The sequence below is a fragment of the Hibiscus syriacus genome, unplaced genomic scaffold (assembly GCF_006381635.1).
Source record: "Hibiscus syriacus cultivar Baekdansim isolate YM2019G1 unplaced genomic scaffold, ASM638163v2 tig00001478_pilon, whole genome shotgun sequence".
NCBI classification, from domain to species: domain Eukaryota; kingdom Viridiplantae; phylum Streptophyta; class Magnoliopsida; order Malvales; family Malvaceae; genus Hibiscus; species Hibiscus syriacus.
In genome coordinates this window covers 1,310,036-1,322,809 of record NW_024061874.1, presented here as the reverse complement: position 1 = coordinate 1,322,809, position 12,774 = coordinate 1,310,036, and the positions used below count along the sequence as shown (strand labels likewise).

General features: G+C 31.3%; 1 protein-coding gene across 1 annotated transcript; it reads right to left on the bottom strand.

Moving 5' to 3' along the window:
• Window positions 1-1,591: 1,591 nt before the first annotated feature.
• Window positions 1,592-2,322, bottom strand: LOC120127244 (cell wall / vacuolar inhibitor of fructosidase 1-like). Its single transcript, XM_039145201.1, has one exon. It carries the CDS (start codon window positions 2,255-2,257, stop codon window positions 1,712-1,714), a length of 546 nt encoding a protein of 181 aa, XP_039001132.1. The 5' UTR covers window positions 2,258-2,322; the 3' UTR covers window positions 1,592-1,711.
• Window positions 2,323-12,774: the final 10,452 nt, after the last annotated feature.

The window sequence follows — 12,774 nt, the reverse complement described above, 5'->3', positions numbered from 1 at the left end:
ATAATAATATTACAAAAGTGGAGCAGACCAAATTATATTAAGTTAAAATAGAGAGATTAAATGATGCAGTTTAGTATAGTAAAGGGGCTAAAATCATAATTTAACCATTGCATACCGTGAAGGATGGAAAGAAAGATAACTGAGAGTTACAGTCCCTTTTGAAACGTTTGGTTCTTTAATTCTGAGGCTGTTATCAGCAAGTAGTGCCAATTGCCAAATGCAGCAAACTTTATCTAAAGGAAACAAATGACATCACTATATGTTTATCTTTGCAATGAAAGTGGATTATAAATTAATTGGCTGAGGAATTGTTTACTATATTCTTTATTTTTTTCACCAATGCTCCAATTACTCTTTTTTATATTTAATTTAGGTTTAAAGTAAAAATAAGTCCTTAAAATATGTTATCTTTTGTTTTAAGCCCCTAAACTATATTTTGGTCAAACTATGTACTTAAACTATTATATTTAATCATTTTAAGTCCTATCATTTTTACTTAGAAAAAATGTTTTTCTACCAATAAAATGTTGACATGTCACACAAAATTAAGTACTTGTTTTGACAAAAAAAATAGTTTAGGGCCTTGAAGCAAAAAATAGATAGTCTAGAGAGTTATTTTGACAAAAAATAGTTTAGGTGCTTAAAGTGGTTACATATAATAGTTTAAGGACTTATTTTGAACAAAAATAATTTAGGGACTTAAAGAAAAAAGTATAATTTAAAGACCTATTTTAATTTAAGCCTTTAATTTATTAATCGAATAATTTCAATTAATTTTTATATATAATTAATAATGCTAGATGAATTTATAATTAATAATGCTAGATGAATTTATAATTAATAATGCTTCTACCATTTTAAGGTACAAGTGAATTGTTTCTTACTACGAATAAAAATAGATAATTAATTAATAGATTAAATATAGGTGATTATATTAAAAAAATAATTTATATATTATATATAATAAATATTTACCAAACACATATGTCTAATTAAATGATATAAGTTTTAATAGAAATTCAAGAGGCTACATTTATAATTCTCATCCCATATAATGATTTTTCATAAATAAAATATACTCTTTTTTCTTGATTATCCGATCTTTTATGGAGAGGGTTTATTAAGTGGTTGGGGGACATCGTTGTCTATTAAGGATTGTGTTGGCTTGGTCTTATTGGATCACAATTAATGATTTCAATGGCAATCATTCATCGACTTCAGCTTTTTTCATGTTAAAATAAGGGGTAAACTATACGTTCAGTAATCCAGCTATCACTCTTGTTTCGTTTTAGTCACTCAACTATTTTTAAATCATACTTAACATTACATTTTAATTTAATTTTAGTCATTCACTGTTAAAACACTAACAGGATTACTGACGCAACATTTTTATTTTTTCAATGATGATATATCATTATCTTATGGTACATATTAGTATCATTACTAATATTTTAACAGTAGGTGACTAAAATAAAACAAAAACTAAATGTTAGACATGATTTTAAAAAAGATAGGTGAATGAGGAAAACAGAACAAAAATTATAGTTGGAGTACTATAAGTGTAGTTTACCCCACAATAAAACCACAAACATTTAGATATTTATCCTTTTTTTTATAAGGTTCCCGACACGTTTGTACATACATTTCTATTGGACATCATATGATAATAAGCACTAGGTTTCTCACAGAACTGGTATAAGATTCATCATCCTCATAGTAATAATTGGACAATGGAAGCAACAACAGCAGAAAGATCGTGCACAACCTTGTTGCTACCATAAATCGGAAACTTGGGTTGGTTTTTGAATCTCCTCCTGCAAGCATCGGCTTCATTGGCCGCATCATTCGCGCCCTCGACGCCGAACTTCGGGTCGCCTTTCACGACGGCTTCTATCGCTTCCGGGATATCGTACTTAACAATGGCGTTGTAGTAATCCACACATTCACTCAAGGCCATCTTCAGGTTGGGATCTTTGGTCACTTTAAGCAACCCCGTAATCTGTCGCAGTGTTGCTGTGGCTTTGGCCTTCAGTTTATGGGCTCCAATCCTGGCTAGTCCTGCTACGTCGGCACCGGAACTTCGAGGGTCCGATCGGAGGGTGGAGACACATAGATTGTAAAAGGGTGTCCTTTGGCAAGTTGCTTGAATCAAGTCGGCACCATGTCCATGCAATTCCATGGCTGAAGGATGGGTAAAAGCAAAGACAGTGAAGCAAAATGAAAGGTGAAACAGAGCTAAATAGATGGTATTCTTCATCTTTGGTGTATTGGGGCTTTGGCTTGTTTGTAATACTTTGACACCTCTATGAATTGTGCATAAATGTATTTATAGACATGAGAATGAGTTCATGAGTATTGAAAAGTGGATTAATTTTACCAATAAATTAGATCATATTATATTATTAGAAATAAAATTAATTGAATTTAATTTTTTAGTATAATCATAATATCCGATTTATTAATTCATTAATTTAAATTGAATACTGTAGAGGCTCAATATGGGAGTGATCCTCCTAATTTAGTTTCTTTCATTAAAAACACCAAAATTCGAAATCTTGATCTTACTTCAGATAATCAATATCTCATATGATTATAATATAGACCAACTGATTATTGGTAAATTTAAATTAATAATATATTATTACTTAATTAATAATACCTAAAATTTTACCTAGAAAATTATATGTAATATACACAAAGTGAGAAGGTTTCTTATCTTATCTTCTTTTATGATGATGCTAAGAAAATACGAACTCTACCAAGTCTATAATAATTGATAATTCTGTGTTAAAAAATTCGTAATTCCTTAAAGGTATGTTACCTTTAAGAACCAATAATTGAGATAGAAATAAATGTTTAGTTATATTCAATGTGAACGGAACAAGGCGTTCAACCTCAAAAGTATCTTCAAAAGCAAGCATACATGAAATTAGATTAGTTGAATATTATGTTTTGTGATTTTTTTAGTGAATTATATATACAAATTTTAATTTTGATTTGGTTATATATATATAATTTTAGAAAAATATAATTATTTCTATGTAAGTTAAATATTAATCCAAAAAATAAAATAACAAAATAATAATCAATATACGTGAATACTATTATTGAATAAAATAAAATAAAATAAATATAAAATTAAAATAGAGTAAAATAATTGTTCACTCATATTTAATATTGAAAACAAATAAGCAGAGTTAAAAAAATAGAAGAAGTTTTATTGAGGTTTATATAAACAAATTTTTAAGTCATATTCGTCCTTTCATTAATGCTTTGAGTAATGTTGGCATCAGTATAACAACAAATGATCTTAATAGTAAGCACAACAGTAGCGGTCAATTAAACACAATTATACATTTTCTAGCACCAAAAAAAATTGGAAATAATTTTTTAAGTATTATTTTTATTCCATAGTTTTGTCTAAATTTTGTCTAACTAGCCAATATAAAATGGAGAGAAAATGAATTGAAATGTTAAGACCATTTGATGAAAAGACTTACATTTGATGAAAAGACTTACTTTTGATGAAGAGTTTATTTTATTAAAAACTAAAAATCAAACTTTATATAAATTATTTTAATTTCTAGTTTATATATAATTTAATTTCTAGTCTTTTTAATAAAATATACTTCAATTATATTATAGGGACGAAGCCATAATTAAATATTAATCGAACCCAGAGTTAAATATTAATAGAGGCCAGAATATTAGACTATTTAAGAAAAAATATAAAGATTTATTAGGTATTTAAACTCAAAATTCAACATGAACCAAGTGAAGTTAGTGATTAAGGGATTGTTGTTATCCTCGAGGTCCCGAGTTCGAGCACTGCGTATGTTGGTGTATGAGCGTTCATTGTCAAATAGTTGAAAGTGTTTGTATAGATTCTATCTTGTATCCACGCTAAATTTATATAAAAAAAACTCAAAATTCACAAGACAACTCCTTATTTGTCTAATATTACAACTTACAATGACATAAATTGTAATTAGACAAAATATTTGAGAACACAGACTTATCATTCTTTTTTGGCCCCTACTTGATTAAATATTTAATAATTTTTATTTTTATTTTTTAAATTTAAATATTTATTTTTACATAAACCAAAATACTATTAAATGAAAATTATTTAAAATATACAAATTTTAATAGGGGTCGGGTCCTTTGTCCCCCAACTAATCATAGGTAAAAATATGTTTATATACAAACATAAAATTTTAAATTTGTAATTAGGTTAAAGAACATAATTTAATTATCACGTATTTGTAATAATAATAATAATAATAATAATAATAATAATAATAATAAATAAAATATTATACTTAATTTAAAAATATAAAAATCTTGTATCATGTACAACTTATTATATTTTTTTTGTCAACCAGTTGATAGATCTATATTTTCTTATAAAATCTTGCATCAACCAGAGTTTAAGCTAAAAATAATTTTTGTTAACTATGAAATAAATACTTGGCATGGTTTTGTAGTCAAATAAAGGGATGGATACGTGATTTTATGTTAAAGGTAAATTTATAAAATTTTAAGGAGATAAGAACTTATAAATTTTAGAAAGGTGAAAATAGAATTTTAACAGAAAATACAAAAAAATGTTTAAAACATAAAAGTAGTTAAAAAATTTAAAGGAGGTGACCGTCCCTATATGCCTCCCATTATTCTATCAATCGTTAAGTATTGACTTCATAGGAGATTTTCTCTCTGTTTGCATCCTTTTAACCTCAATCCATATTTTTCTTAATTTTTATCAATAAGACAATGAACCATGTTGTCATCTTACTGAATGTATTATTTCTAGCTAAAATTAGAATCATATTGATAGAATATGTAAATAATGAGGATTAAATCTGTTATTATCTCAACTAAAAATATTCACATGATCAATTATGTTAGATGTCAAAACAATTTTTCCGAAGAGGGAAAAAAGGAGAGGTCTCATTTCGAAATAATTTTTGATAATCGGTTAACGATAGAACATGGTTTGAGGAGTTGCTACCAATATTTGATTAGGGTGTGATTGGGCACCCAAAAACAAATTTGCCTTTTTAATAAAATATTAAATTTAATTAAAACAACAAAATTGGGATATGTGTTACCAAAATTCGAGTTCGGGAGTCGGTTACTGTGGGGAATGATTAACATTCCCACAGCGCCCTAAATCGGTACCTAGTCGATTAATTATTTGTCTTCGCAAATATATTTACGAGTTTGAGTCTAATTTAATTTAATATCCCCTACAAATAATATTCTTTGAATTTTTGGATAAAACATGATAACATTTAATTATTTCCTACCGAGAAGAATCGATCTCTCATACCTTAAAGCAATCGATTCTTACTCCAATCGAAATAAAGAAATATAAGGTGTCATTCCAGAGTGACCATCATAAAAAAAAAAATTCATTGAACACAAAGGTTTCGGTACATAAAACAAACTTTACATATAAGGGATAGCTTTAACTCCAATCTTCTCTATCTCTCTCAAAAGCCAAGTTAACTTCCACTAATGTTCGGGCGTTGAGTTGTCAATCGACTTCAATTCTCTTGCAAAGCCAGCTAAATCAATCAACTTGTGAGCCACATTTCTTGCTTGGATCATAGCTTCTTTCATGACATCATCTTTTTCCTCCATCTTATGTCTTAATTCTCGAAGTTGTAAACAAATTGTTTATTTTTCCTCATAAGAAAGTCTCCGTTGTTATGAAATCCTTGGGCAATATTTCCAAAATCATCTATAATCCTCATCAGTGTCTTGTTCCTAGCTCTAGTGGCTTCTAGCGCAACACCAATCTCACATTTTTGGCACTGATATGAAGCTTCCATATTGACTATGGACATATTCAACATCTGATTTTCGGCTTTACTTCTTCCCAAATCAATAGCAGTCGAATTACACCTCTTTTCTACAATATGTAAATCATAAGAGAACCTCTTAGCTCGACCTTCATATGTCTTGCAATTCTTTATCTAGTGTTCAACATCGTTTTTCAGTTTAGTGACCATGTTGCCCACTCTTCTTGGGTATTTCCTGTACCAGTATTTTTAAAGGCTTGACTGATCTTTTGAAAACCATCATGCATGATTTCCATCTCTCTATTCAGTTTATCACTTTCATTCCTCAAATGACGAAGTTGATCTTCATACTTTAGCAAATATTCTTCATCCTGGATTCTTGGCTCTAACATAACATAAAAATTAGTTAACAAACTAAGTCAATCTTTCATCTCGAACTCCAAGATTCCATGATCCAAAAGATGTTGGACTCGATGCTTGAAGATAGTGCAATTCTCAATGGTATGTCCTTGAGTTCCGACATGATATCCACAACGAACATTGACATCATACTAATTTGGATATGGAGGCTGCCAAGGTTTCACATAATGTGGTGCCACCTCTTGGGCTTCTAAAAGCTTATCAAACAACTGCTTATATGATAAACATATATAATCAAAATGAGAGCCACCTCTTGTTTTGTATACTCTCAAATGCCCACGAGTTATGATTGCATGGCTTCTTTTCATCTTTATGAACTTTTACATTTATCACCTTTTCCTTGGGGTCTTCATACAACTTGTTAATACGAATGGTGATTGTGTGTGATTTCTTAGACTGGCTAGGATTAGCTTGTTCTGAAGTAGTCCTTTGTGTACTTGACATCATAGGATCATTTTTATCGAGCTTTTTCCTTTTTTTTTACAGAAGTCTCTTTTCGTTTGGCCAAAGCAGCTAGTCTATCCATCATCTTGGACATTTGCTCTCTAATCTCTCTTATCTCCTCTGGCTCTTCATCGGACACACGATCATTGGGTGCATAGGTCTCCACTATTCTTGGAGTTTCCTCAGGATTCTATTCCCTAACTGTGTTATAGTTTACTTGATCATAAAACCCTTTGTCCATCATGAAAACCTTTTACTCTGATAACCACTCACAAATCAACACCTTGATTATGTCATGAACATATGATGCAAGCAACATATAAACAAGTTAGTACAAATAAGATAAAAAATGATAAGAATTATTATAGAAGCAAGTAGCAAAATAAATAAATTAATAAGCTAATGCAAAAAGAGAATGCAAATGTAAATGTAAATACACAAGTTGTTAATTCCCAAAAGCGACCACCATAGAACAACCTTCATTTAGACAACAAGATTTCATTACACAAGGTAGTTAAAATAAAATTATGATTCTTCACTTCTTCATTTTCTTGAGTCGTACTATTCATGGAATCTAGCATTGCAACCAAAGTTGTCGGGGCACTTTATCACATTTGACAACGACTGATGTCTTTAAATTATTTGTGATTGAATCGTGAGATATCCATTTTGTGAAGTGGTCTTCAGCCTTTGTGAAGGGTATTCTTATCCTTGATCTGACTATATCAATCTCTTGGGGTAACATCTTGGCTTTGGTACATTCAAAGGAAGTCTTCAACCATCTTCAAATTCCTTCATTCATCGGATGTCTTTCTTCATGGATTGTTTGAACATCCTTGGATCTCCCTTTTTTGACTACATGGCTAATAATTTCTCGTTTCATTAGGAACAATCTCTTTACTTAGTCAATCACTTGCAAATTAACACCTTGTTTGGTTACGATATGAAAATGCAAATACAAATATAAGAAAGAAAAAAATAAGATATAAGAAACTGTTAGAACCACTTAACCAAAAAAGTAGAAAAGTATTCACGAAAAGAAAAGATCCTACCCAATATGGTATCTACCCTGACATGCTTTTATAGAAGTTCTACCGAGACATGTTTTCTACCCCATGCGTTGTTCAACATATAAATCCTAACCTCATGCCATCTAGTTCGTATGTTTGTTTGAAAAAAATAAACCTAACAATATGATCTCTAATTCACATACATTTATTCGGAAATTAAAATTACACTACAAAAATTTAAATGCTCAAAAAGTCTTTTCCTTGTGTTCTCTCTTTACGGGACTCCAAAGGTCTGGGTAAGGCTCTATATAGATTCTAGGTTCACTATATGTTGGGTTCAGTTCTAAAGTAAGAGGTTCTCGAATTGTCTTTATCGGTGCCCTCTTAGGCTGCTAAACCCTCAATCATGACCCATCACAGGCTTTCGGATCGAGTTTAATTCAAGAGGACACACTTCCTTATGTCTATACAGAGGTAAAAACCATCACGAGTACCATAAGGTGTGATCCCCAAGAGTAATCTACTATCCTGTACAGAGGTAAAAACTAAACGAGAGAGTAGTTTCTCACTCATACTTAAATCGGATGGAGAGGGATTTTAGCTCATGTTATGCAAATGCAGCTGTGGAGTGTGTGAGGAAAAACGAAAACAAAGCAAACAACACCAAACAGAAAACTCAAAACCCTGAACAATTATTTACTATGCAAACATTAGCAAACAGATAAATACAACTATTTTATGGTTAATCACATTACAAGTGAAAAATAATTATTTAAACCACACAAGGGATCAAAAATCAAATTAGGGAGAACTTGTAATTTTCATTTGCAAAGATAATTAATTAGTCGACTAATGACCTGACTCTTTAAAACAATGTCTCTAGTGGAGTCGTTAAGTTGTCGAAACAGTTTTTTCGAATGGGAAAAAGGGATGTCACATTTCGAAATATTTTTTTATAATCGGATAATGACAAAATATGGTTCGAGGAGTCACCACCAATCTTTGATTAGGGTGTGATTGGGCACCCAAAAACGTATTTGTTATTTTAATAAAATATTAATTTTAATTAAAACAACAAACTTGTGGTGTGCGTTACCAAAATTTGAGTTCGGGAGTCGGTTATGTGTGGGGAAGGATTAACATCCCCACAACGCCCTAAATCAGTACCTAGTCGATTAATTAGTTGTATTTGCAATAAAATTTACGAGTTCGAGTCTAATATAATTTACGATCCCCTACAAATAGTATTCTTTGAATTTTTGGATGAAACATGATAATATTTAATTATTTCCTACCGAGAAGAATCGATCTATCATACCTTAAAGCAATCGATTCATACTCCAATCGAAATAAAGAAATATTAAAATTCCATTCTAAAGTTCACTATTAATTCAAAATAGAAACACCCAATATAATTTTAAAAGAGAAAACGATAATGTCTAATTACTTCTAATCTAGAATAAATGACCTCTCATGCCTTAGAGCAATCATTTATTACTCCAACTGAAATGAAAAGATATTACTATTCTCAATATCAATTCGAATGTCATTATTTTGAAAACTCATTGAAAAACACAGAAAAAAATAAAGCAAATAAAAACATATATCAAGCAAGCAAAATTAATTATTTATTTTACCGATATTTAATGAGAATAAGGATATTTAATTAATTAAATATCTCGAGACGACACCTTAGATTTGATCTAACAATCTCTTCTCGATGAATTTAATTAAGAGAACATGATATTTTTCCCAATTACCAAATTTTAAGATAGATTCAATTAAATTCGCGTCATTAAATGGGTTATACTTTCATTTTAAAATTACCGAAAGTAACTTTCTTATACGTTAAGACAATCAGTTTATGACAATATTAAAATGAACGAATATTACCCTTGTTCAATTTATTTCGATTATAGTCAAGTGATGCTTATGAGGGTATCATGCAAAATTAATTAAGGACTAAGATGAACTAACATGCAAGCAACATGCAAAAATTAAAATAAAATAAAATAGGACTAAAACATAAAAAATCAAACCATCATGTCAAAATTAAAATTAAATAAATTGTAAAAGTGACTAAAATAAGCATTTTTAACATTAAGATAAAATTACAAAGAATAAAAATAAATAAAACATGTGGATTATATTAAAAATAAACTAAAATTGCATGGCCAAATTAAAATAAATAAAAAGATAGATTCTGGTTCAAAATAGAAACATGCATAAACTACAAGGACAATTTCCTAAATATTCTATTTTCCTACCCTAAAATATACATTCTAATAAAAAAAAGAGAAATTACTAAATCAGTCAATAAGTATTTAAAAAATTAAACAGTCACTACACATGACCAAAATGTAAAAACACGCTAAACATACAGGGACTAAACAACAAATAGCCTAAAAATATATAACCTATATAAAAGTGGGTAAATTATAAAAATAGTCCCTACAGGTGACTAACATGAAAAATAGGCTAAAGTTAGGGGAGCTAAATAAAAATTAAACCAAAAAATACAAATCATAAACATAAATGGGTAAATTATAAAAACGGTCCCTACAGGTAATGATTTTGTAAAAAATGAATAACTTAGTGGGACCTAAGTGCAATTTCCCCTAAAATTTTCTATAAAAACAACCTTTTTTAATTTATTTTATTTTCATTTTTTAAAAAAACTAGAGAGAAACTTTCTCTTCTATCTTAATCCGCCCTTCCCAGCTGTTTAGCACTCATCAGCCGTCGTGCCACCGTCACTGCCTGTGGCTGTTGGTCTCCAAACTTCACTAGGAGGATCACCTCGACCTCATTTTCTATGATATAGGCTCGATTTCGCATAAAATGCCTTTAACGCTATGAAATAGGGCCTAGACTCTTTGGCTTTCAGCTTGTCGAACTCCTCTGTTAGTCGTTGGTTCTCCTCAGTTCTATAGTATATTGCTCACGGGGGTACACTATGTTTTCTCACCATTCAGATATGCGAGCCGACCCTCGTAGCACCAGCGAGTGACTCGGCCGAAAGGTAACTCTCTCCCTTTTTTTTTACTTTGTTGTTGTTAAAAAAAGGTTGTGTTTTGAAACTGAAGGAAAAAACATAAATGACTTGAACACTTTTTATTTTATTTTATTGCTTTTTTGTCTTTAAAAAAATGAAAAAGGAAACCCCTTTACAAGATATATTCAGGGTTTATATAACCGGTGATTACACCTTTTTTCTTTGTACAAAATGAAATCATTGTAGCTTTTGCGTGTGGATTTGCTTTCTGACTTGTGCACTGACATGGAAGGGCTGGCGGGGATTGATAGAAGTTTCGGTGGCCGAGATTGGTGTAGTAAGGCGGCTCTGGTGGTGGCGGTTGGTGATGGTTGTGTTAGATTAGGTTTCTAGAAACCCTAATTGGGTAGGGGTTATACACTGGGCCCGTGTTTGGGCTTTGATTAGTTGGGCTTCGGGTCTAGATGCAACTTACATTTTAGGCTCCAGGTTTGGGTTATTTTATGGCCTGATTGGGCCTATTTCATTTTTTAAATTGGCATTGAAAAGTATAAAATAATAATATAAAAATGTCGAGACAAAAACCACTTTCAAAAGTTGCCCCTCTTTGCTCATTCTTATGTTACAATAATAGGGCAGTGACGAAGAGAAATGTCTACTGATTCCACTATTATTCAGGGAATATTGAATCGAGGTAGACTTGTTCCACTGTTACTCAAGGAAGATCAAATCTTGAAAGAGAGGGATCAATTCTGCTTTTTTTTGAGGGAGAATCAGATATAGGGACGTTGATTAATTCCACTGTTACTCAGGGAAGATTGAATTGAGGCAGACTTGTTCCACTGCTACTTAGGGAATATCAAATCTTGAAAGAGAGGGAATTGTACTGCTTATTCTTGAGGGAAAATCAAATCTGGGGATGTTGATTCATTCCACTGTTACTCAAGGAAGATCGAATTGAGGCAAACTTGTTCCACTGTTACTCAGGGAATATCAAATTTTGAAAGAGAGAGAGATTTGTTCCACTTCTTCTTGAGGGAAAATCAGATATTGGGACGTTGATTCATTTCACTAGTACTCAGGGAAATCAGGGAAGATTGAATTGAGACAGACTTGTTCCACTATTACTCAAAGAATAACAAATCTTGAAAGAGAGGGATATGTTCCTCTTCTCCTTAAGGGAAATCAAATCTGTGGACGTTGAAAAATAGGCTAAAGTTAGGGAATCTAAACAAAAATTAAACCAAAAGATACAAAGCATAAACATAAATGGGTAAATTATAAAACGGTCCCTACAGGTAATGATTTTGTAAAAAACGCAAAACTTAGGGGGACCTAAGAGCAATTTCCCCTAAAATTTTCTATAAAAACTACCTTTTTAATTTATTTTATTTTCATTTTAAAAAAAAACTAGAGAGAAGCTCTCTCTTCTATCTTAATCCGCCCCCTCCCAGCTGTTTAGCACTCATCAGCCGTCGTGCCACCGTCACTGCCTGTGGCTGTTGGTCTCCAAAATTCACTAGGAGGCTCACCTCGACCTCATTTTCTATGATATAGGCTCGATTTCGCATAAAACACCTTTAACGCTGTGAAATAGGGCCTAGACTCTTTGGCTTTCAGCTTGCCGAACTCCTCTGTTAGTCGTTGGTTCTCCTCAGTTCTAGAGTATATTGCTCACGGGGGTACACTATGTTTTCTCACCATTCAGATATGCGAGCCGACCCTCGTAGCACCAGCGAGTGACTCGGCCGAAAGGTAACTCTCTCCCTTTTTTTACTTTGTTGTTGTTAAAAAAAGGTTGTGTTTTGAAACTGAAGGAAAATACATAAATGACTTGAACACTTTTTATTTTATTTTATTTCTTTTTTTTCTTGAAAAAAATGAAAAAGGGAACCCCTTTACAAGATACATTCGGGGTTTATATAACTGGTGATTACACCTTTTTTCTTTTTACAAAAATGAAATCATTATAGCTTTTGTGTGTGGATTTGCTTTCTGACTTGTGCACTGACATGGAAGGGCTGGCGGGGATTGATAGAAGTTTCGGTGGCCGGGATTGGTGTAGTAAGGTGGCTCTGGTGGTGGCGGTTGGTGATGG

What these genes read in the sequence shown, in the direction of transcription:
- LOC120127244 (XM_039145201.1), bottom strand. Translation starts at nt 2,257, where the DNA reads ATGAAGAATACCATCTATTTAGCTCTGTTTCACCTTTCATTTTGCTTC.